Source organism: Arachis hypogaea, chromosome 10, assembly GCF_003086295.3.
Source record: "Arachis hypogaea cultivar Tifrunner chromosome 10, arahy.Tifrunner.gnm2.J5K5, whole genome shotgun sequence".
Lineage (NCBI taxonomy): Eukaryota > Viridiplantae > Streptophyta > Magnoliopsida > Fabales > Fabaceae > Arachis > Arachis hypogaea.
In genome coordinates, this window is record NC_092045.1 from 31,217,612 (window position 1) to 31,244,071 (window position 26,460).

General features: G+C 35.9%; 2 protein-coding genes across 2 annotated transcripts; both read right to left on the bottom strand.

The window, feature by feature from the left end:
• Nucleotides 1-570: 570 nt before the first annotated feature.
• On the bottom strand, nucleotides 571-1,845 carry LOC114924534 (uncharacterized). Its single transcript, XM_029289386.1, has 3 exons — nucleotides 1,351-1,845; nucleotides 1,179-1,218; nucleotides 571-746 (listed from the first exon to the last, which is right to left on the bottom strand). Exons 1-3 carry the CDS (start codon nucleotides 1,843-1,845, stop codon nucleotides 571-573), a joined length of 711 nt encoding a protein of 236 aa, XP_029145219.1.
• A 54-nt stretch (nucleotides 1,846-1,899) lies between these two features.
• On the bottom strand, nucleotides 1,900-2,700 carry LOC112717484 (uncharacterized). Its single transcript, XM_025769498.1, has one exon. It carries the CDS (start codon nucleotides 2,698-2,700, stop codon nucleotides 1,900-1,902), a length of 801 nt encoding a protein of 266 aa, XP_025625283.1.
• Nucleotides 2,701-26,460: the final 23,760 nt, after the last annotated feature.

The following is a 26,460-nucleotide window of genomic DNA, read 5'->3' on the forward strand; positions in this document are numbered from 1 at the left end:
GGACGCCCGAATGGAATCCCAATGGTGGGAAATTTTTTTCGTGGAGATGAGGATGTGAAGCGAAATTCTCCCGAGACAGGCGCGGGGATCCGAGCGGGGATCTCCGCCCCATTCCCGATAATTCCCCAAATGTTTGAAATTTCATAAATAACCTTACTTTATTTCTAATATAGGGATTTTTTAGTAATTTCACCAATTAAAAAATCCTAACCTTATTATTCAGTCTTCCCTATTCACTGTGTTGTTTGCTGCGCCATCTACTCTCTATTCCCAGTCCCAATTCTCTTCCATCTCCACTTTGTTCAAAATCCAAAACTCCCATAGCACCATACGCTGTTTTCTCCCACAGCCCTAACTCTCTCCAGTTTCTACTTGATGTTAAAGACTATAACTTATTGTTTTTCCTAGAATGAAAATTATATTCTAAGATTTTATTTTATGGACTATAATTTACTATGTTGTATTTGTGGACTTATAATCTTGGATAAGATATGTTTGTGTGTTTGTAATAGTATTTTCTAGTTTGTTTTTTATTTTTTGATATTTTTTACTATAATTTTCATATGAATGTTAAACATCAGGGGATGGGGAATGGGGCCCGCAGAAAATACGGGAAACGCGGGAAATGGGGATGAGGACAATTATCCCCCCACAGCGGAGATCGGGGCGGGGATAGAGATTAATTCTGGGGGCAGAAACGGGGAGCAAGGAGGCATCCCCCGCGCCGCCTCGCCCCATTGACATCCCTACCACCATTAGAAAAATGTAATATCTATATTCTATATCTATTATAATATAAATACCATTTGTAATTGTCAAAAATTTTTTTCAAATTTTTTAATTATTTTTTATATCAATAATCATATATTATTATAATTATAATTATGAAATCTGATCGAATTGAGTGTAAACAAAGTAGTTCAGTTGGATTGTGCTTGTACAAATTAATTTTTTTTAAAAATGATTTCAAAATAATTAAAATAGATAATCAAATTCAAAACTTTCAAATTATAAATATTATTTACGTACAAGCAGGGACGGATCCAGAAATGTTATCGTGGGGGGCCAATAACATATATAATATTAAAGAAATATGTAAATAAATTATAATATAAGATACATTACAAAAATATACCGATAGAGAATATATATTTAAAGTACAAACAAAATATGCATACCTTTTACTAACGAATCGGTGTCAAATCTTTCAGCAATCTTCTTCTCAATGTAAATCAAAAGATAATTAGCAAAAAATTCATCTTCTATTTTATTTATGAGTCTATTCTTCACAATATTCATAGCTGAAAAAGATCTCTCAGTTGTAGCAGTTGAAACAGGGAGAGTTAATACCAAGCGAATCAAACGATCAATCAAAGGATATGTTAAAGATTTTCCTGTCTTCATTAATCCTTGACATAACTCCGAAATTGTGCACAAGTTAGTTAACTCAACATGATTAGGAACATCAAGTTCATAATGTTGAGCTTGCATAATGTGAAATTTCTCTTGGTCACTGAAGTCACCTGGATAAAATCGTTCTATTAATTCACATACTTTGTTGACACTGAAGAACTTATAATTATCTCTGGGATCTAAAGTTGAACTTAAAGTAAGTAATTGCACCATATTATCATTGAATCTTCCATTAAACTCTTGCAACTGTGTATCAATTACAGCTAAAAATAAATTAACACGGTAATAATACTCCACTAAAATTTGGTCAACAATTTTGCGAGTTCGGCCTCTTCTAGGAATATGCAATGCATTCATATCAGGAACTTCAACTTGATATTTCTCACAAAATATAACTTCTTTTATGAAAGTCTCCCAACTTGATTCTCTCATTCGTTGGATTAAATTCTTGGTAGTAGAAACCAGAGTTAAAGTATTCAATATGTCTTAATTTTTTCGTTGCAAAGCTTGACAAAGATCATGACTAACTTCCAAAATATTTCTCATCAAATGCAAAACAAAGACAAATTCAAAGGATGTGATAGCATCATAAGCAGCACTAGCATCACCACGAGTGAAGAAATTACCTTCTTCAGTACTTTTTTCAAGAACTTCACAAGTAACATCAAACATGCATAGCAAGCTATGTACAGAATTCAAATGAGACCCCCATCTAGTATCTACAACTCTTTGCAAAGTACCAATTTGATTAAGTCCACTACCTCTCACAAGTTGATCATCGGCAATTAAGTTTGCAACATTATTCGCTTGAGCAACCCTTAACTGATCATGACGTTTAGGAGAAACAGTCACAACATTCACAATTAGTGTAAGTTTTGAAAAGAATTGATGAACATAGCAAACTTCTTTGGCTGCAAAAACAAGTGCTAATTGTAATCGATGAGCAAGACAGTGAATGTAATAAGCAAAAGGACAATCTTTCAAAAATAGAGCTTGCAATCCATTCCATTCACCATGCATATTACTAGCTCTATCATACACTTGTCCCCTAAGATTTTGAACATCAAGATTATGACGAGAAAGAACTGATAAAATTTCTGTTTTCAATGTCAAAGAACACGTATCAGAAACATGTATAAGATCAAAAAATCTTTCTTGAACATAACCGTGCTTGTCTACAAATCTCAAAACCACAGACATTTGTTCTCGTTTTGGCTCATCTCTTGCTTCATCAATAATTATACAAAATTTAGAATCACCAATTTCTTCTCGAATTGTTGCACGCATTTTTCTAGTAAAGATATGTAATATATCTTTTTGACACTGGGAGATATATATTGAGCATTTCACGCATTTTCTAGCAAAGATATGTAATATATCTTTTTGAACACCGGGAGATATATATTGAGCATTTTCAGGAGCATTTTCAAGAACAACATTATTAACATTCTGATTTCAGGAAGCCAAAAGCTTAATTAACTCAATAAAAGTTTTCCTATTCAAAGATCCAGGACTTTCATCATCGCCTCTAAATGCACATGCTTGAAATGCAAGCCATCGAATAACATCAATAGATGTCTTCAACCTTAAGGGGTTATTTGCAATAGTTTCATCACTATGCCTATCAAGAACTTTGTCTATATGCTTAGATTGAGCCATTAAATCATCACAAGATTTCACACATAAATTATGGAGAGAATTAGGAATAGAACCCTCGTGACATACAAATGCACAATTCACTCCATTGTTTACTTTCTTCCAATTACTAAATCCTAACTCTGAAAATGCATTTTTTTCATCATTGCGAGCACCATAATGTTTACCAAACAAGTAGCAAGACAAACAATAAGCAGCATCTTTTTCTGGTGAATATTCTAACCAACTTGAAAATTTCTTAAACCAAGAAGATTGAAAATATCGATGGTGATTGTTATTACCAGAAGCTGGATAGCTAATATTTGTTGGTTGGTATGGCCTAGCTATTATGTATGCTCTACGAATCTTATCATGTTCATTGACATTATACTGCCAAATTGGACGTCGCTTTCCTGGATCCCTTTCTAGTAAAGAGATATCAACATCTCTTTCTAATCTTGGAACTTTGACTTTTTGTTGATGTGTATTTTGAGTAAGATTAGGGAGTTCACTTACTTGAACTTCTTGTGAAACAAGATTAGAGGGTTGACTTGTTTGAACTCCAACATCATCAGTAACTTTTCTCTTAAAAATTGCATCAATTTTACTTTTCTTTCTCATTATAAAATGTTCTAATTTCCTGTTACCTGAAAACAAAATTTAAATAATTATATACTCACATGAATAAACAAAGTCTGAATATTTTTTATTAATTAAACATCAACAACAATATTTTTTTACTAAGTCATTATCAATTTCACTAAAAATAAAAAATAAAAAAAGAGAATAAATTCTAAAAATGAATAAGCTATTTATCTATAATTTATGTGATCACAAAAGAGATAAAATTATATTATTTTATAGTCAAAAAATATGATTTATTAATTAATAATTTTATACAATTATATAAGAAAATAAAAAGTAGAATGATTAGAGTAGTGAATATTGAAGACCGAAGCGAGGTTGTAAAGGCGTGCAGCATGCTCCAAGAGAAGAGAAGACCAAACGTTTCAAACTTTTAATGTCAAATCAAAAGGAACAGCAAAAAAAAAGAGAATATTACATATAGTGTTTATTATTTAGAATTTTAAAAAAATTTGAAAACCATTATATTTTATTTGGGTTGGGCACTTGGGCCTTTTAGTTTATACTAGTATTTTTTTTTAAAGTTGGGGTCCAGGCCTCTACTTATCCCATGTATCCGTCCCTGCGTACAAGAGTCAATAATTATATTATAATTGATTTCATATTTTTATATTATATAAAATATAATCATTAATATTTAAAAATAAGATTAATGTAATGAATGCAACAAGAATGGCATGAGTACAACGGAGTTTTGGGGTGCTGAAGTTAAAGTTGGTGAGGTTGTTAAGTAGACAACATACACCTTTCTCAGGTTGCTCTTGGTGAGTTGGTGAGTCCAAGATGCACAAATTCAGTGAGCCTCTGATTGTTTATTCAAAGGATAGTTCATTCAAAATGTATCCGAATTATTTTATTATTAATAAAAATATTTTTAAATTTTGTTATTGATAAAAATATTTTAAAATAATTTAAGATTTGGCAAAAATGTCTCGCATCAGAAATCTATTTTATTTTTTATTACTAGTGCACAAAATTGGAAATCACAATTCTTCACAACTTTGCACAACTAACCAGTAAGTGCACTGGGTCATCCAAGTAATACCTTACGTGAGTAAGGGTCGAATCCCACGGAGATTGTTGGCTTGAAGCAAGCTATGGTTATCCTGTAACTCTTAGTCAGGATATAATATCAATAATGATTCTTAGTTTTAATTGTAAAAAGTGAAAGGGCATAAAATAAATAATTGTTACGCAATAATGGAGAATATGTTGGAGTTTTGGAGATGCTTTGTCCTCTGAATTCCTGCAACATAATGCTTTCTCACTTTCATACATGCAAGACTCTTTCCATGGCAAGTTGTATGTAGGGCATCACCGTTGTCAATGGCTACTTCCCATCCTCTCAGTGAAAATGGTCCAAATGCTCTGTCACAGCACAGCTAATCATCTGTCGGTTCTCGATCATGTCAGAATAAGATCCCTTGATCCTTTTGCGTCTGTCACTACGCCCAACACTCGCGAGTTTGAAGCTCGTCACAGTCATCTAATCCCAGAATCCTACTCGGAATACCACAGACAAGGTTTAGACTTTTCAGATTCTCAAGGATGCTGCCAATGGATTATAGCTTATACCACGAAGATTCTGATTAAGGAATCTAAGAAATACTAATTCAATCTAATGTATAACGGAGGTGGTTGTCAGGCACGCGTTCATGGATTGAGGAAGGTGATGAGTATCACGGATCATCACCTTCTTCATAATGAAGCGCAAATGAACATCTTAGATAGGAACAAGCGTATTTGAATGGAAAATAGAAATAATTGCATTAATTCATCGAGATGCTGCAGAGCTCCTCACCCCCAACAATAGAGTTTAGAGACTCATGCCGTCAAAAGGTATATAATTCAGATCTAAAATATTATGAGATACAAAATAAGTCTCTAAAAGTTGTTTAAATACTAAACTAGTAGCCTAGGTTTACAGAAAATGAGTAAACTAAGATGAATAGTGCAGAAATCCACTTCTGAGGCCCACTTGGTGTGTGCTGGGGCTGAGACTTAAGCTTCTCACGTGCCTGGGCTGTTTCTGGAGTCGAACGCCAAGTTGTAACCTGTTTCTGGCGTTGAACTCCAACTTGTAACCTGTTTTTGGCGCTGAACGCCAGACTGCAACATGGAACTGGCGTTAAACGCAAGTTTACGTCGTCTATCTTCGCGCAAAGTATGAACTATTATATATTGCTGGAAAGCCCTGGATGTCTACTTTCCTACCCAATTGAGAGCGCACCAATTGGACTTCTGTAGCTCTAAAAAATTCATTCCAAGTGCAGGGAGGTCAGAATCCAACAGCATCAGCAATCCAATAACAATGCAATCCAATTACAATATCACAGCAACCCACTCCAACCCAATAATCTCAACAGACAATAGTCAAAATTATTCAATTATTAATCAATTATTCAATAATTAATCAATGCTTCAATAGCAAGGTTTAGCACCCAATAGCTAATCAATACTTCAACATTTAATCAATGCTTCAACAGCAAATTTTAGAACCCAACAATTAATCAATGCTTCAACAATTAATCCATAATCAATACTTTAACAGCAATGTTAATTAACAACAATAAATCAATTATTCAACAATTACTATTACAAAAAAATACTTAGGGCTAGAAGCTGGAAGCTAGGAAAAAAGCGGATCTGGCAAGGACAGTGACTGGCAAAAGGCAAGACAATGGCTGACGGGGTGGAAGTGTGGAATAGAGCCGGCGCCGGTGGCTGCGTGACGGAAAGTGGCACTGGCAGTGGTTTTGATTTTCGAAGATCAAACAGAGTTGCCTACGCGACGAAAAGTGGCTACGCGAACAGAGCTGGCTGACGTTGGCTGGATGGAAATTGCGACGACGACGCTAGCTGGACAGAAATTGTGCCAGAAGCTCAAAGTCTAGCCATCTAGGTGAGTGCTGCTTCATGTTCTGCCCGTTGTGGAGACTCGAGAAGATAGGGGTAATGGTTAGGGAACTTAGGGAGTTAGGATAATAGGATTCAGCAACCAAAACACAGTCATTTTTGACACAATTCAAAAATCGTTTAGGTCACAGTTCGATTTGATCGATCGGTTTCTGACTGATTCGACAGTCTAATGCTGATTTTTCAATCTGATGGTATTGGGTTCTGATAAACCACTATTTTATGGTTTATCTTATGCTCATTTGAGTGGTTTTTATCAAGTCTTTGCTCACTTATTCATATAATTTGTATGATCTTATAATTCTTTCCTAATTCTGTAATATAGTTGAAAACATGTTTCCTAAGCCTTTAAATTGTTAATTTTAATTATCTTTTAATTACCATTCGATGCCGTGATATGTGTGTTAAGTGTTTCCAAATTTCATAGGGCAGGAATGACTTAGAGGATGGAAAAGAAACATGCAAAAGTGGAAGGAACATGAAAAATGAAGTTTTGAGAAACTGGCAGCGACGCTGGTGGACGAAATTGTGATCAACAATAATTCCAGGCACTGTTAGAGAAGCTTTTTCTTTCCACAACTCTGTTCAACTTTACCAGCAAGTGTACTGGGTCATCCAAGTAATACCTTACGTGAATAAGGGTCGATCCCACAGAGATTGTTGGTATGAAACAAGCTATGGTCACCTTGTAAATCTCAGTTAGGCAGATTAATTGGTTATGGGTTTCGAAAATTAATAAATAAATAGAAAATAAAAAGGGATATAAATACTTATGTAAAGCAATGGTGGGAATTTCAGATAAGTGTATGGAGATGCTGTGCTCCTCTCGTATCTCTATTTTCTTATTACATTCATCCAGTCCTTCCTACTCCCTTCCATGGCAAGCTGTATGTAGGGCATCACCGTTGTCAATGGCTACATCCCATCCTCTCAGTGAAAACGTTCCTATGCTCTGTCACAGCACGGCTAATCATCTGTCGGTTCTCAATCAGGTTGGAATAGAATCCCTTGATTCTTTTGCGCTTGTCATCACGCCCAGCCTTCAGAAGTTTGAAGCTCGTCACAGTCATTCAATCCCAGAATCCTACTCGGAATACCATAGACAAGGTTTAGACTTTCCAGATCCTCATGAATGCCGCCATCTATCTAACTTATACCACGACGATTCTGTTGGGGAATCTAAGAGATATGCGCCCTGCCTAAAGTAGAACGGAAGTGGTTGTCAATCACGCGCGTTCATAGGTGAGAATGATGATGAGTGTCACGGATCATCACATTCATCAAAGTTAAGTATAACGTATATCTTGGAATAAGGATAGAAGAGAATTGAATAGAAAGTAATAATAATTGTATTGAAACTTGAGGTACAGCAGAGCTCCACACCCTTAATCTATGGTGTGCAGAAACTCCACTGTTGAAAATACATAAGTAAAAAGTTCAGGCATGGCCGAATGGCCAGCCCTCTCCATGATCAAAAGACCGAATGATCAAAGACTACAAAGTCAAAAGATGTCTAATACAATAGTAACTTATCCTATTTATACTAGACTAGCTACTAGGGTTTACATGAGTAAGTATTTGATGCATAAATCCACTTCCGGAGCCCACTTAGTGTATGCTTGGGCTGAGCTTGATCTATCCACGAGCTGAGACTTTTCTTGGAGTTGAACTCCAAGTTATAACGTGTTTTGGGCGTTCAACTCCGGATCATGACGTTTTTCTGGCATTTAACTCCAGACAGCAGCATGTACTTGGCGTTCAACGCCAAGTTACGTCGTCAATTTCCGAATAAGATATGAACTATTATATATTGCTGGAAAGCTCTGGATGTCTACTTTCCAACGCCGTTGAGAGCGCGCCAATTGGAGTTCTGTAGCTCCAGAAAATCCATTTTGAGTGCAGGGAGTTCAGATTCCAACAGCATCAGCAGTCCTTTTGTCAGCCTTTTTCAGAGTTTTGCTCAAATCCCTCAATTTCAGCCAGAAATTACCTGAAATCACAGAAAAACACACAAACTCATAGTAAAGTCCAGAAATGTAAATTTAACATAAAAACTAATGAAAACATCCCTAAAAGTAGCTTGAACTTACTAAAAACTACCTAAAAACAATGCCAAAAAGCGTATAAATTATCCGCTCATCACAACACCAAACTTAAATTGTTGCTTGTCCCCAAGCAACTGAAAATCAATTAGGATAAAAAGAAGAGAATATACTATAAATTCCAAAATATCAATGAATATTAATTATAATTAGATGAGCGGGACTTGTAGATTTTTGCTTCTGAACAGTTTTGGCACCTCACTTTTTCCTTTGAAGTTTAGAATGATTGGCTTCTCTAGGAACTTAGAATTTCAGATAGTGTTATTGACTTTCCTAGTTAAGCATGTTGATTCTTGAACACAGCTACTTATGAGTCTTGGCCGTGGCCCTAAGCATTTTGTTTTCCAGTATTACCACTGGATACATAAATGCCACAGACACATGACTGGGTGAACCTTTTCAGATTGTGACTCAGCTTTGCTAGAGTCCCCAGTTAGAGGTGTCCAGAGCTCTTAAGCACACTCTTTTTGCTTTGGATCACGACTTTAACCACTCAGTCTCAAGCTTTTCACTTGGACCTTCATGACACAAGCACATGGTTAGGGACAACTTGATTTAGCCGCTTAGGCCTGGATTTGATTTCCTTAGGCCCTCCTATCCATTGATGCTCAAAGCCTTGGATCCTTTTTACCCTTGCCTTTTGGTTTTAAAGGCTATTGGCTTTTTCTGCTTGCTTTTTCTTTTTCTTTCTATTTTTTTTCGCCATTTTTTTTGCAAGCTTTTCTTTTTTTTTTCACTACTTTTTCTTGCTTCAAGAATCAATTTTATGATTTTTCAGATCATCAATAACATTTCTCTTTGTTCATCATTCTTTCAAGAGCCAACAATTTTAACATTCATAAACAACAAGATCAAAAATATGCACTGTTCAATCATTCATTCAGAAAACAAAAAGTATTGTCACCACATCAATATAATTAAATTAAATTCAAGGACAAATTCGAAATTCATGTACTTCTTGTTCTTTTGAATTAAAACATTTTTCTTTTAAGAGAGGTGAAGGATTAATGAATTTTATTCATAGCTTTAAGACATGGTTACTACATACTAATGATCATGAAATAAAGACACAAAACATAGATAAACACAACATTAAAAACCGAAAAATAGAAAGAAATAAGAACAAGGAATGAATCCACCTTTAGTGGCGTCTTCTTCTTGAAGGACCAACAATGTCCTTAAGCTCTTCTATGTCCCTTCCTTGCCTTTGTTGCTCCTCCCTCATTGCTCTTTGATCTTCTCTTATTTCTTGGAGAATGATGGAGTGCTCATGATGTTCCACCCTTAATTGTTCCACATTATGGCTCAAATCTTCTAAGGAGGTGTTGACTTGCTCCCAATAGTTGTTAGGAGGAAAGTGCATCCCTTGAGGCATCTCAGGGATTTGTTGATGATGAGCTTCCTCATGCATCTCTTGAGAACCGTGAAGGATCTCTCTTGCTTGCTCCATCCTCTTCTTGGTGATGGGTTTATCCTCCTCAATGGAGATGTCTCCTTCTATGATAACTCCAGCTGAGTAACATAGATGGCAAATAAGGTGAGAAAAAGCTAGCCGTGCCATTGTGGAGGACTTGTAGATTTCATTGGAGATGACCTCATGAACTTCTACTTCCTCTCCAATCATGATGTTATGAATCATGATGGCTCGATCCACAGTAACTTCAGATCGGTTGCTAGTAGGAATGATGGAGCGTTAAATGAACTCCAACCATCCTCTAGCCACAGGCTTGAGGTCCAGTCTTCTTAGTTGAACTGGCTTGCCTTTGGAGTCTATTCTCCATTGAGCTCCTTCCACACACATGTCCATTAGGACTTGGTCCAACCTTTGATTAAAGTTGACCCTTCTAGTGTAGGGGCGTTCATCTTCTTGCATCATGGGCAAGTGAAACGCCAACCTCACATTTTCCGGACTAAAATCTAAGTATTTCCCCCGAACCATTGTGAGATAATTCTTTGGATTCGGGTTCATACTTTGATCATGGTTCCTAGTGATCCATGCATTGGCATAGAACTCTTGAACCATTAAGATTCCGACTTGTTGCATGGGGTTGGTTAAGACTTCCCAACCTCTTCTTCGGATTTCATGTCGGATCTCCGGATACTCATTTTTCTTGAGCTTGAAAGGGACCTCAGGGATCACCTTCTTCTTTGCCACAACATCATAGAAGTGGTCTTGATGGCTTTTGGAGATGAATCTTTCCATCTCCCATGACTCGGAGGTGGAAGCTTTTGTCTTCCCTTTACCTTTTCCGGCCTTAGGTGCCATTGATGGTAGTGGAAAACAATAAAGATTGTGCTTTGACCACACACTAAACTTAAAATATTGCTCGTCCTCGAGCAATAGAAGAAAGAAGAGAAGAAGAAGAAGAAAATATGGTAGAGGGGAAGAGATGTAGGTTCGGCCTAGGTGAAGAAGAAGGGGTTGTGTTGTGAAAATGAAGTAGAATGGAAGGGTATATATAGGGAGAGGGGGTAGTGTTTGTTCGGCCATTTAGGGTAGGAATGGGTGGGAAAATGATTTTGAATTTTGGAAGGTAGGTGGGGTTTATGGGGAAGAGTGGATGGATTTGAGTGGTGAAGGGGGTGATTGGGAAGAGGAATTGAGGTGATTCGTGAAGAGTGTTGGGAAGTGTGACATGGGGAATACAAATCACAAAAATAGGATTAGGAGGTAAGGTGGGAATATAGTAGGTGGGGATCCTGTGGGGACCACAGATCCTGAGGTGATCCTGTGGGGTCCACAGATCCTGAAGTGTCAAGGAATTCCATCCCTGCACCAAATAGGCATGTAAAATGCCTTTGCACACCATTCTGGCATTTAAACGCCCATTGGTGCACGTTCTGGGCGTTCAACGCCCATGTAAAGCATGTTTCTGGCGTTGAACGCCAGTTTCATGCTTGTTACTGGCGTTCAGCGCCAGCTTTTCTTCTCTAGGCACATTCCTGGCGTTCAGCGCCAGAATGTTGCTTGTTTCTGGCGTTCAGCACCAGAATGATGCTCTGTTCTGGCGTTGAACGCCGGCCAGATGCATCTTACTGGCGTTGAACGCCAGCCTGTGCTTCCTCCAGGGTGCGAATTTTTTTCTGCTGTTTTTGCTTCTGTTTTTAATTTTAATGATTTTTTTCATGACTCCACATGATCATGTACCTAATAAAACACAAAATAACAATAAAATAAAAATTAGATAAATAAAATTGGGTTGCCTCCCAACAAGCGCTTCTTTAATGCCAATAGCTTGACAGTGGCTCTCATGGAGCCACAAAGGTGATCAGGTCAATGTTGTATAGTCCCAACACCAAACTTAAAGTTTGGATATGGGATCTTAACACCAAACTTAGAGTTTGGTTGAGGCCTCTCAACACCAAACTTAGAGTTTGGTTGTGGGGGCTCTTCTTGACTCTGAATTGAGAGAAGTTCTTCATGTTTACTCTCTTGTGTCACAGAGGGATGGCCATGTGCTTTAAACACAAGGTAGTCCCCAATCAATTGAAGGACTAATTCACCTCTGTTGACATCTATCACAGCTCCTGCTGTGGCTAGGAAAGTTCTTCCAAGGATGATGCATTCATCCTCTTCCTTCCTAATGTCTAAGATTATGAAATCAGCAGGGATGTAAAGGCCTTCAACCTTTACTAACACGTCCTCCACTATTCCATAAGCTTGTCTCAATGACTTGTCTGCCAATTGTAATGAGAACAAGGCAGGTTGTACCTCAATGATCCCCAGCTTCTCCATTACAGAGAGTGGCATAAGATTTATCCCTGACCCTAGATCACATAGAGCCTTTTCAAAGGTCATGGTGCCTATGGTACAAGGTATTAAGAACTTGCCAGGATCTTGTTTCTTTTGAGGTAGAGTTTGCTGAATCCAGGTATCTAGTTCATTAATGAGCAAGGGAGGTTCACTTTCCCGAGTCTCATTACCAAACAACTTGGCATTCAGCTTCATGATAGCTCCTAAATATTGAGCAACTTGCTCTCCAGTCACATCTTCATCCTCTTCAGAGGAAGAATAGTCTTCAGAGCTCATGAATGGCAGAAGGAGATTTAATGGAATCTCTATGGTCTCTATATGAGCCTCAGATTCCTTTGGATTCTTAATAGGAAACTCCTTCTTGCTTGAAGGACGTCCCAGGAGGTCATTCTCACTAGGATTTTCGTCCTCCTCCTCCGTTGTACATTTGGCCACATTGATCACATCAATGGCCTTGCACTCTCCTTTTGGATTCTCTTCTGTATTGCTTGGGAGAATACTGGGAGGAGTTTCAATGACTTTCTTACTCAGCTAGCCCACTTGTGCCTCCAGATTTCTGATGGAGGATCTTGTTTCATTCATGAAACTGAAAGTGGCCTTTGACAGATCAGAGACTATATTGGCTAAATTAGAAGTGTTTTGTTCAGAATTCTCTGTCTGTTGCTGAGAAGATGATGGATATGGCTTGCTATTGTTCAGCCTATTGCGTCCACCATTGTTAAAGCCTTGTTGAGGCTTTTGTTGATCCTTCCATGAGAAATTTGGCATGATGAGTTATAGGTGTTTCCATAAGGTTCACCCATGTAATTAACCTCTGCCATGGCAGGGTTCTCATGATCATAAACTTCTTCAGAAGTTGCCTCTTTAGTACTGTTGGATGCATTTTGCCATCCATTCAGACTTTGAGATATCATGTTGACTTGCTGAGTCAACACTTTGTTCTGAGCCAATATGGCATTCAGAGTATCAATTTCAAGAACTCCTTTCTTCTGAGGTATCCCATTATTCACAGAATTTCTCTCAGAAGTGTACATGAATTGGTTGTTTGCAACCATGTCAATGAGTTCTTGAGCCTCTTCAGGCGTTTTCTTTAGGTGAATAGATCCACCTGCAGAATGGTCCAGTGACATTTTCGAAAATTCAGACAGGCCATAATAGAAGATATCTAATATGGTCCATTCTGAAAACATGTCAGATGGACATCTTTTGGTCAGCTGCTTGTATCTTTCCCAAGCTTCATAGAGGGATTCACCATCTTTTTGTTTGAAGGTTTGAACATCCACTCTCAGCTTGCTCAGCTTTTGAGGAGGAAAGAATTTATCCAAGAAGGCAGTGACTAGCTTATCCCAGGAGTCCAGGCTATCCTTAGGTTGTGAATCCAACCATATTCTAGCTCTGTCTCTCACAGCAAAAGGGAAAAGCATGAGTCTGTAGACTTCAGGATCAACTCCATTCGTCTTTACAGTCTCACAGATCTGCAAGAACTCAGTTAAAAACGGTTAGGGATCTTTAGATGGATGTCCATAAAACTTGCATTTTTGTTGCATTAAGGCAACTAGCTGAGGTTTCAGCTCAAAGTTGTTGGCTCCAATGGCAGGAATGGAGATGCTTCTTCCATCAAACTTGGACGTTGGCTTTGTGAAGTCACCAAGCATTCTCCTTGCATTATTATTATTTTCGGCTGCCATCTCCTTCTCTTGTTCGAAATTTTCTGAAAGGTTGCTTCTGGATTGTTGTAATTTAGCTTCTCTTAATTTTCTCTTCACAGTCCTTTCAGGTTCTAGATCAATTTCAACAAGAGTGCATTTATCCTTGTTCCTGCTCATATGAAAGAGAGAAGAAAACAAGAAAAGAAAGAGGAATCCTCTATGTCACAGTATAGAGATTCCTTGATGTTAGTAGAAAAAGAAAAGAGAGAAGAAAGTAGAAGAGGGGATTCGGATATTAGGTGGAGAGGGGTGAAGAAAAGTGTTAGTAATTAAATAATTAAATAGAATAAGAATAGAGAGGGAGAATTTCAAAAATAATTTTGAAAAAGAGGTTAGTAATTTTCGAAAATTGGAGATAAGATAAGATTAAAATTAAAATTTAAAACAAAAGAATTTTTGAAAAAGAGATGAGATATTTTCGAAAATTAGAGAGGGAAAAGTAGTTAGTTGGTTTTGAAAAAGATATGAGACAAACAAAATGTCAAAGAGTTAGTTGAAAAAGATATTAAAATCAAATTTTGAAAAGATAAGAAGATAAGAAGTTAGATAAGATATTTTGAAATCAAATTTTGAAAAAGATAAAATTTTTGAAAAAGATAAGATAAAAGATAAAAAGATCTAATTTTTAAAATGACTTAACTAACAAGAAACTACAAGATAAGATTCTAGAACTTAAAGATTGAACCTTTCTTAACAAGAGAGTAACAAACTTCAAATTTTTGAACCAATCACATTAATTGTTAGCTAATTTTCGAAAATTAGATGTAAAGATAAGAAAAAGTTTTTGAAAATATTTTGAAAAAGATTTTTGAAATTTTCGAAAAATAGAAAAAAATTGAAAAAGATATAATTTTTGAAAAATATTTTTGAAAAGATAAGATTTTTAAAATTGAAATTTTGACTTGACTTGTAAGAAACCACTAATTTTAAAAATTTTTGACCAAGTCAACCCAAAATTTCGAAAATTTGGAGGAAAATAAGGAAAAGATATTTTTTATTTTTGAAATTTTTAATATGAGAGAGAAAAACACAATCATGACCCAAAACATGAAAATTTTGGATCAAAACACTTAATGCATGCAAGAACACTATGAATGTCAAGATGAACACCAAGAACACTTTGAAGATCATGATGAACATCAAGAACATATTTTTGAAAATTTTTGATGCAAAGAAAACATGCAGGACACCAAACTTAGAAATTTGTAATGCATGGACTCTAACAAACAAAAAATGCACATGAAAAACAACAAACAACACAAAACAAGAAATCATCAAGATCAAACAAGAAGACTTGTCAAGAACAACTTGAAGATCATGAAGAACACTATGAATGCATGAGATTTTCGAAAAATAGAAAAAATTTTTAAGCATGCAATTGACACCAAACTTAAAAATTAACACAAGACTCAAACAAGAAACACAAAATATTTTTTATTTTTATGATTTTCTAATTTTTTTGGATTTTTATTTTAATTTTTTCGAAAAACATGGTTAGAAAAACGAAAAAGAAAAGAAAAATTTTGAAAGAGATTTTTGAAAAGAAAAATTACCTAATCTGAGCAACAAGATGAACCGTCAGTTGTCCATACTCGAACAATCCCCGGCAACGGCGCCAAAAACTTGGTGTTGTTGCCGGATCAACTTGGTGCTGTGGTTGCACGTAATTGTAATTCAAACATTCCCCGGCAACGGCGCCAAAAACTTGGTGGACGAAATTGTGATCAACAATAATTCCAGGCACTGTTAGAGAAGATTTTTCTTTCCATAACTCCGTTCAACTTTACCAGCAAATGTACTGGGTCATCCAAGTAATACCTTACGTGAGTAAGGGTCGATCCCACAGAGATTGTTGGTATGAAGCAAGCTATGGTCACCTTGTAAATCTTAGTTAGGCAGATTAATTGGTTATGGGTTTCGAAAATTAATAAATAAATAGAAAATAAAAAGGGATAGAAATACTTATGTAAAGCAATGGCGGGAATTTCAGATAAGTGTATGGAGATGCTGTGCTCCTCTCGTATCTCTATTTTCTTATTACATTCATCCAGTCCTTCCTACTCCCTTCCATGGCAAGCTGTATGTAGGGCATCACCGTTGTCAATGGCTACATCCCATCCTCTCAGTGAAAACGTTCCTATGCTCTGTCACAGCACGGCTAATCATCTGTCGGTTCTCAATCAGGTTGGAATAGAATCCCTTGATTCTTTTGCGCTTGTCATCACGCCCAGCCTTCAGGAGTTTGAAACTCGTCACAGTCATTCAATCCCAGAATCCTACTCAGAATACCATAGACAAGGTTTAGACTTTCCGGATCCTCATGAATGCCGCCATCTATCTAACTTATACCACGAAGATTCTGTTCTGGAATATAAGAGATATGCGCCCTGCCTAAAGTAGAACGGAAGTGGTTGTCAATCATGCGCGTTCATAGGTGAGAATGATGATGAGTGTTACGGATCATCACATTCATCAAATTTAAGTATAACGTATATCTTGGAATAAGGATAGAAGAGAATTGAATAGAAAGTAATAATAATTGTATTGAAACTTGAGGTACAGTAGAGCTCCACACCCTTAATCTATGGTGTGCAGAAACTCCACTGTTGAAAATACATAAGTAAAAGGTTCAGGCATGGCCGAATGGCCAGCCCTCTCCATGATCAAAAGACCGAATGATCAAAGACTACAAAGTCAAAAGATTAAACTGTCAAAAGATGTCTAATACAATAGTAACTTATCCTATTTATACTAGACTAGCTACTAGGGTTTACATGAGTAAGTATTTGATGCATAAATCCACTTCCGGGGCCCACTTGGTGTATGCTTGGGCTGAGCTTGATCTATCCACGAGCTGAGACTTTTCTTGGAGTTGAACTCCAAGTTATAACGTGTTCTGGGCGTTCAACTCCGGATCATGACGTTTTTCTGGCGTTTAACTCCAGACAGCAGCATGTACTTGGCATTCAATGCCAAGTTACGTCGTCAATTTCCGAATAAGATATGGACTATTATATATTGCTGGAAAGCTCTGGATGTCTACTTTCCAACGCCGTTGAGAGCGCGCCAATTGGAGTTTTGTAGCTCCAGAAAATCTATTTTGAGTGCAGGGAGTTCAGATTCCAACAGCATCAGCAGTCCTTTTGTCAGCCTTTTTCAGAGTTTTGCTCAAATCCCTCAATTTCAGCCAGAAATTACCTGAAATCATAGAAAAAGCACACAAACTCATAGTAAAGTCCAGAAATGTGAATTTAGCATAAAAACTAATGAAAACATCCCTAAAAGTAGCTTGAACTTACTAAAAACTACCTAAAAACAATGCCAAAAAGCGTATAAATTATCCGCTCATCAGACGCGCACGCATGGACAACGCGCACGCGTGCTTGGCACAGAAGATAAGTGATGCGTACGCGTGACAAGGAATTTTGCCAAATGACTCGCACGCGTGACCTATGCGTACACGTGACATGCGCCATGTGCTGTATGTATCAGAAATCGCCCCCAGCGATTTTTGGGCTGTTTTTTGACCCAGTTCTCTGCTTAGAAAACATAGAATTGAAGCTGCAGAGTGGGGGCATCAGAGGGATTCATGGAATCACTTCTGATTATTCAAAAATTAGGTTTTAGGTATAGTTTTCTAGAGAGAGAGGCTCTCTCATCTCTCTTAGGTTTTAGGATTTAGGATTTCTCTTCTACTTTTATTTGCCTTGGTATTCTAGTTTATTGATTTCCCTTGTTAATTACTTTAGTTTATGAATTCTCATGTTAGATTGGTTTTCTATTTAATACAATTTGAGGAATTTCAGATTTATTGCTTCTTCTACTATTTGTTATTGATTGATGTTTTCAATTGGTTGTTTGGATTTAATATTCCTACCTAGTTTTCTATGTTTTTATGTCATACCTTCCAAATACTTGACAAAATGCTTAGAAAGATGTTAGAGTAGGCTTCTATGTTCTTGGCTTTGGTTCAGTAATTGGTGACACTTGAGTTATCAAACTCCCTTGTTGATTGATAATTGGAAGTCGCTGATTGATTTGGATTCCACTAAAGCTAGTCTTTCCTTAGGAGTTGACTAGGACTTGAGGAATCAAATTGATTAGTCCACTTGACTTTCCTTCTTTCATTGAGGGTTAACTAAGTGGGAGCAATGAACAATTCTCATCACAATTGATAAGGATAACTAGGATAGGATTTCTAGTTCTCATACCTTGCCAAGAGCTTTTCTAGTTATTAGTTTATTTTCTTGCCATTTACTTTTCTTGTTCCTTATTCAAAACCCCAAAAAGATACTTTTCCATAACCAATAATAAACTACACCTCCCTGTAATTCTTTGAGAGACGAACTGAGGTTTAAATACTTCGGTTATTATTTATTAGGGATTTGTTACTTGTGACAACCAAAACTTTTGCATGAAAGGGATTCCTTGTTGGTTTAGAGGCTATACTTTCAACGAGAACTAATTTGTGAATTCTAGACCGCACAGAGAAACCCGTTCATCAAAATGGCACCATTGCCACGAAATTGCAAATGTGTGCCTTATTATTGGTTAATGCAAATATTTGCTTTTGCTTGCTTGTTAGTTTTTGTTAGCTTTAGGACTTAGTTGCTTATTTTTATTAGTTTTTTTTGTTTTTATTTTCTCTTACCACTATGAACTCTCACCCATTTGGCTATGAGTCTGGTTATAATTGTGTTGCAGGAAGAGGAGATTACAATGAGAACATGCATCAAAGTTGGGACAACCAAAGATGGGAGGAGCCACAAGGATTTAATCAACCCTCTTGGCAACAACCCCTTCCAATGTACTACAAGCAACAACCATTCCATGATGCATACAAAGACAATGGTTATGGTGGACCTTTTCGTGACACTCAATACCCATCACAACACGTCTATGAACCCCCTCCTCCTCAATGTAGTTTTGAACCACCACACTCACAAGACCCTTACCACCAAACACCTCCATATGACCCTAACCCATATCCACCAACCCAACCACCTTATGAGCCACATCAACCATACATAGAACCACCACCTCAATATACACCACCTCCATATCCCTATCAAGATGAACCATCTCCATACCCTTATCAAGAGAAACCACCTTTGTATTATGAGCCTTTTCTCCCAACAAATGAACCCTCCTATCTACCCCAACCTCCATTGGATAGCAACACTCTTAGTGTTATTCACCAAAGACAAAAGACCAAGGAGAACACACTTAACTCTACCTTAAACGGCCTAACCTCTGCTTTACAAGCTCTCGCCTCACGGATTGGATCATTGAATACCCCCAACAATCAACTCTCAAGCTCTAGTGCACTTCCATTTCAACCATATAATGATCTCTCCATTCCATCACCACCCTCCATGGAAGAGCACCCACATCCATCAATCCAAGAGCAACACAATCCCAATTATGCTAGTGACATAGAGTAAGAGAGAAAGGATCGTCTTAGTGACGTAATGGATCGGTCTCGCGAATTCATACTTCATAAGAGGCTAGAGGAGGCGAAGGAGTGGAGACCCTTGAAGGCGAAGGAGTGGTTGAAGAATTAGTGAAGGAAGACATCAAGGATGAGTCTGATTTTGTATTAGAGCAAGTGGAAAAAGCCGAAACTATAGAAGAAGAGGAAGTGGTTGAAGACTTAGGAGATGTGGAGCCTCCATGGGAAATTCAAATCATAGAACCTTCTTCCAAGACGTTTGAATTTGATGTTGAAGAGGGTGTACAACCTCCGAAGTATATCATGGTTGAAGACTTGGAAGCGGTTGATCATGAGATGAGCTCAATAGTTAATGAGTTTCTGCCTACAATTGAACCTTTTCCCACTGAACTGGAGGAACGGGTTACTATTGCAGAAGCTTGTCAAGAGGTGGAGACCATCAAAAAGGAGCCCAAGATAGTGAAGCATACATTGGCAAGGCTACCACTGGAGATACCTCCCCCCAAGCCTTTACCATCCAACACAACATTCAAGTGGAAAAAATTCTTATCCCTGAACTGTACCTTCCCACTTGAATATGGTCTGCTTAAAACAGATGGACAACTCAGAGCTATCTGCGGTTTTAAGAGCAAAAAAGAGATGGTTAGTGGTTGGCAACACCATCCTAGGTTCGTTATGGTTGGAAGCTCAAGGCCTGATTGCATGGGTTGGTATAATTCTCAATTAATTAGGTCTAGGAGGATGTTTAGGTGCCTAAATGAGAATTTCAAGGCTGAACCACCCGGATGGAATCATCATGATCTACTTGAAGACGGGCGTAGAAACAAGATTTGGGATCCGAGAATATATGAGGATCAATTTTGGGAGCTCAGAGCTTGTGAAGAACTCCATCAAAGCTTGAGGAATTTGCTTGGTATTGATAGAGCTTACTGGAAGTACAAGCATTGGTGGAGATTCCTGGAAGAGTTCAAGCGTAAGCCGCCCTGACAAGGAGCTCAGCAAAGGTCCAACTTAAGGACTTTAACTAAAAGTGCTAGGTGGAAGACAACCCACCGTGGTATGACCGTTCTTTTTCAGACTTAACTTTATTTAATTTTGTTTTGTTCTTCGTTTTACTTTATTCTATTTTTATTAGTGTTCATTCATCATGTCTGCATCAACATCTGCATTCTATATTCCGCATTTCGCATAAAAAAAGAGAGAAAAGCCCGTTCCACGCGTGCACGTGAACCATGCGCACGCGTCACATGTGATGCTAAACCTTACAGAAGGTTACGCGAGAGCTGTGCAGGAAGGATGCCTTGTGCACGAGCCAACCCACGCGTACGCATGGGCGACGCGTGCGCATCACTCGTATTTTAGTCAACCCACACGTAAGCATCAGCGACGCGTACACGTGGATGAAAAATCAACGTCAATAGGTGATTTAGCCGAGAGTTGTGCTGCCTTGGTGCTGGCATTGTGCGTTTAGCACAACGAGTGGTCACGCGTACGGGTGACCGACGCTTGCGCATCGATTGGATTTCTGCTCACCCACGCGTACACGTGAGCAACGCTTACGCGTCGTTTCACAAATTCCCTTATCCTTCTCTCTTCTCTCCCTTCTTATTCTTTCTTCTTCCTTTCTTACTTCCTTCTTCTTCATTTCTTTGACTTCTCCTCCTTATTCTTTTTCATTCTATTTTACTTAATTTATTTGCATATTTTCATTCATTGTATTTTAACTGTATGCATGTTTTTATTTTCTTTTCTATGTTTATTATTTTTCTATTGGTGTTAAATGTTCTTATTCCACTGTTGCATTTCTATTGCTTTCTTTTGGTGCTTCGTGACTTGTTTTCATTGTTGGGTAATATTATTTATAGGTCAATGCTACTCTTTTATGACACTTGTATTCCTTTTGCATTGATTTGAACTTATATTGTCTTTCATGACCCACCCTCTCTCCCTCATTGTTGCAACTCATGCACTATTGATATGCCATGTGCTTCTATTATTTTTCTCGCTTACATGTTGTAGCTACTATGTAGTTGAGATCCTCATTATTTGGCATCAACCCACCAATATTCTATTTGTTTCCTTATCTTTGTTAATGTGTTACTTTTCTTTCTTTTTCTCTTCTTTCAGGATGGCCACTGAGAAGGGAAAGGGAAAGCGTCTCATTGGGGCAACCAACAAGTCCAGCCACACAATCTTTGGGGAAAAAGCATCAGTTGGAGCTACTCATCCACTTGTACGTCTCTACATGCACCAAGGACGGTGCAATCTTTAAGTGTGGGGAGGTCGATACCGATCTCCGTGGGTTAGTCAATTTCTTCTCAAACACCAGTTTTTATTTTTCTTTGTTAGTTCATTGCTGCATTTGCATGTTTGATTGCATGATTATTTGATTTTGTACATATTTTACCAACTACTTGGTTGAAGTAGTATTTTCCTTTTCAAGAAAAATTTTATAGCATTTCATTAACTTGAAATAAAACTTTTGTTAAAACTTGTTTGAAGAAATATTATATTGTAACATGGTTTAGAGCTCGAACACACAAAACTAGTGAGATTTTGAGCCTATTTGATTAGTTGTATTTTATCAACCAATATTCTGTCTTGTTGTGTGTGTTGCTCTCTCTAAAATTGTGATCTTTGTCTTGCTTAATTCTATATTTTCATTGTTTGATGTATGCATACACTTATATGATTGAGGCCTTTGTTTCTCTGAGCTTACATACCCATATGGCCTTAACCTTTTCATTATCCTTTGCAAACCAATTTTGAGCCTATTTTACCCCTTTGTTCTTTACTTTAGCACATCATTAACTCTAAGCATAAAATAATAATATCCTTAATTTGAATTCTTGGTTAGTTTAGACTAGTGAAAGTGCTCATGACTTAAGTGTGGAGAAATTGGGATTGAAAATATTTGGTTTGAGAATTGGGTGTTGTATATTCTTCAGAAAATGTGAAAAAGAATGTTGAGGACATGTTTATGCATTCAATACCTTAATCGTATGCATTGAGAAAAAAAAGTTAAAAAAAAGAAAAAATATATATATATACAAAGAAAAAAAGAGAAAAAAATAAAAAGAGCAAATAAATAAAAAAGAGGACAAAATGCCCCAAAGTATATTATGATAGCAATGCATATGTACTGTACTCAAAATTGGAATGCATGAATATGTGGAAAACATAGTTAATGGGTAGTTAGATTTTATATTATGATTACATGGATTGTCCTAAGTTAGGTGAGAAGTTTAGTTTAATCAAGGATTCAGATTTCAGTCCACTTGACCAAATACAATCCTACCTTAACCCTAACCCCATTACAACCCTTAAAAGACCTCTTGATATGTGTATTTGTGCATTAATTCTTTGTTGATTGTTAGACGAAGAGCAAGCCTTAGAAAGCAAGATTAGTAGAGACTTAAGAGAATCGAACATTAAACACCTGAGTGATTAGAAGAGTGTATACACTTCCAGTGAGGGTTCGATGCTCGATTCTTTGTTCCCGACTTTCATGAGCTATCTTCTTCTTGCAAGTCTATTTGTACTTCATTTTTATGATTTGAATTAGTGAAATCCAGTTCATATTTCTTCTTGAAGGATTTGTTTACTTTTAACCAAGTTGGTAGAAATATTTTGCATGCAGTTGCATTCATATAGATAGGTTGCGTCTCGTACTTTCTACCATTCCTCTTCACTCTTATAGTTTCTCTTGAGTTTAGCATGAGGACATGCTAATATTTAAGTGTAGGGAGATTTGATGCACCACTATTTCGTGGTATATCTTGTGCTTAATTGAGTGGATTTTATCCACTAATCTCACACTTATTCATTGAAATTGCTTATTTTACATTTTCCTTCCTGATTTTGTGCTATGATTCAAAACATGTTTCTTTGGTCTTAATTTAGCTAATTTTAATCGTCTCTCATTACCATTCGATGCCTTGATATGTGTGTTAAGTGTTTTCAGAGATTACAGGACAGGAATGGCGTAGAGGATGGAAAGGAAGCATGCAAAAGTGGAAGAAATACAAGAAGCTGAAGGAATTGTAAAGCTGTCAGTCCTGACCTCTTCACACTCGATCGATCATAACTTGAGCTACAGAGGTCCAAATGAGGCGGTTTCAGTTATGTTGGAAAGCTAACATTCGGGGCTTCGCAACAATATATAATTCTTTATAGTTGCCATGCTGTTAGGCGACGCGCATGCATGGATCACGCGTACGCGTGACCTGGCTTCGTTCAATCCACGCGTACGCGTGACAGAGACACGTGCTGGACGTATTAGAAATCACTAGGGGTGATTTCTGGGCTGTTTTTGACCCAGTTTTTAGTCCAGAAAACACAGAATAGAAGCTGTAGAGTGGGGAATCAGATTCATTCATCATTCAATTTTCATATTCATAATTTTAGGTTTTAGATGTAGTTTTGAGAGAGAGAGGCTCTCTCCTCTCTCTAGGATTTAGGATTCCTTGTTTTATGCTGCTAAGTTGGATATTACAGAGTCGCTTCCTCCATTGAAGTCTTTATCATTCTAGTTTGTTTTCTATTTCCTTACTCTTTTATATCCTTAATCCTTATTTAGAGATCAATTGGAAAGCTTTTTATGATTTATTAATGCAAGGAATACTTTTTTATTTAATTTTATTATTTATTTAATTGCTTCCAATTTTATTCCAATTATCATGTCTCTTTTCTACTCCTTTTTCATAACAACGAAGATGGTATTCATGTTGACATTCTAGCTCTCAACTTGACTTGGGAGTTGATTAATAGGAGACCCTTGAGTTGGAAGACTCAAGAACCTATTGGTAATTGAATGTTGTTGACTAGCCTTCTTATCACTAATGCTAGTCCTTCCCAAAGGAGAGGATTAGGACTCGTGTCAGACGTTGGTTTATGTACTTGACTTTCCCTTATTCGGTAAGGGTTAACTAGGTAATAACAACAACCTTTTACTATTACTCTTGAGAATTTTCAACAAGGATAGAACTTCCGATTAGTCTTCTCCTAGTCAAGACTTTTTATTGTTATTAATTTATTTTTTTTTGTAATTTTCTCTTTTTATTTCTCAACCCAAAACCCCAAAATATACAACTCATAACTAATAATAAATAACACCTCTCTGCAATTCCTTGAGAGATGACCCGATGTTTAAATACTTCAGTTATCAATTTTATTAGGGGTTTATTACTTGTGACAACCAAAACTTTTGCACGAAAGTGATTCCTTGTTGGTTTAGACACTATACTTTCAACGACAACTAATTTGTGAATTTCTAGACCGCGCAGGAAATTCCATTCGCGAGGTTCTGTCCGAACTGTATTAATTAACGGTTCATGATTCGATTGGTTCAATCGGCCGATTCGAACCGATTTTCAAAACTTTAACGACGACGAGTACTACTACTACGTGTACTTTTATTGTACTCGTCACAATTTTACATACGTGAAATAATGAAAAACCCTTGGTTATTAATTTTAGAGTAAAATATATTTTTTATTTTTAAAATTTGTTAAAAATTAAAAATATTTTTAAGTTTTATTTTATTTTAATTTTGTCTCAAAATTTTATTATTTGTATCAAATATATCACTGATAGTTAAATTATTTTTAAAAAAAGTTAAAACTAATCTAACAATGATGTATGATAATTATCTTTAATTTGTTTGTGTTTATGGTTGTTCTTGTAAAATTATTGTTGAATTAGTCCAAAAATTTTTAAAAAATTAGCCATTAAGAATATATTTGTTGTAAATCGAAAATTTTAGTTTTGAAACAAAATAAAACTTAAGGTATTTAAAAATTTTTAGCGAACTTCAAGGACAAAAAATATACTTTATCTTTTATTTTAAAGTCTTTTGTTCACTTGCCTTATACATGGTTGAAAATAAATAAATAAATTAAAAGACTTCGTTTTTACAAGTGTGTTTTTACTTATTATTAAAATAAAAAATTATTTCTTGATCACGAAATATTTAAGCGTTAATAAATCTATTTACAAAAAATGGGTATGTCTAAAATGAGCACAATAATTATGTATTTATTAGATATGCTATGTTTATATAGATCATTATATTTTATTAGATGAAAACCAAAGAATAATATAAAAGAAGAACATTGATGGACTCTAAAATAGAGAATATCCTAATACATAAATAAATACTTTAAATGACAATACTTTAATACACAAGACTTTAAATGACAACAAGATTTTTTATTTTTAAATAATTAAATATAAAATATATAAATACAAAATATATGAATATTTTTTATTCATTAAGATTAATTATTATACAAAATTTTTTTATAATAATAAAAAATTATATTAAAATGATATTTTAAACTGTAACATAAAAATATAAAATAATTAAAATTTTATTTTATATTACTTGACAAATAATTAGATTATTATATTCAAAATTTATTAACTAATTAATTTTGTTAAAGATATTATTATATAATATAATTTTTCATAAAAATATAATATATTTAAAATATTATATATAATACATGAAAATATTAATTTTTTTATTTTTTTAAATTTTTTTAAAAACAGAATAAATAATATAATTTTAAATACATGTCTATCAGATTATGTATTTATTTATATTAGTAAAATTTAAACTAATTAAATTTAGATAATTAAAAATATAAAATATATAAATACAAAAAATATAAATATTTTTTATTCATTAAAATTAATTATTAACATAAAGAACGTGTATTGTGTGCTAATCCTTTGCCCATTAAACTTCTCTCTCACCTTTTTTATAGTCCTTCTTGTTGCTAAATACAGTCTACATCAAATAATATATTACATTAAAATTAAAAAATATAT

Bases quoted from the DNA above. Each gene is read 5' to 3' on its own strand.
- LOC114924534 (XM_029289386.1), bottom strand. From the start codon at position 1,845: ATGAGAGAATCAAGTTGGGAGACTTTCATAAAAGAAGTTATATTTTGT. The intron at 1,219-1,350 runs GTATTAACTCTC...TACATTGAGAAG, and splicing joins TTGATCGTTTGATTCGCTTG to AAGATTGCTGAAAGATTTGA. The intron at 747-1,178 runs GTATGCATATTT...TAATGGTGGTAG, and splicing joins CACCGATTCGTTAGTAAAAG to GGATGTCAATGGGGCGAGGC.
- LOC112717484 (XM_025769498.1), bottom strand. From the start codon at position 2,700: ATGCGTGCAACAATTCGAGAAGAAATTGGTGATTCTAAATTTTGTATA.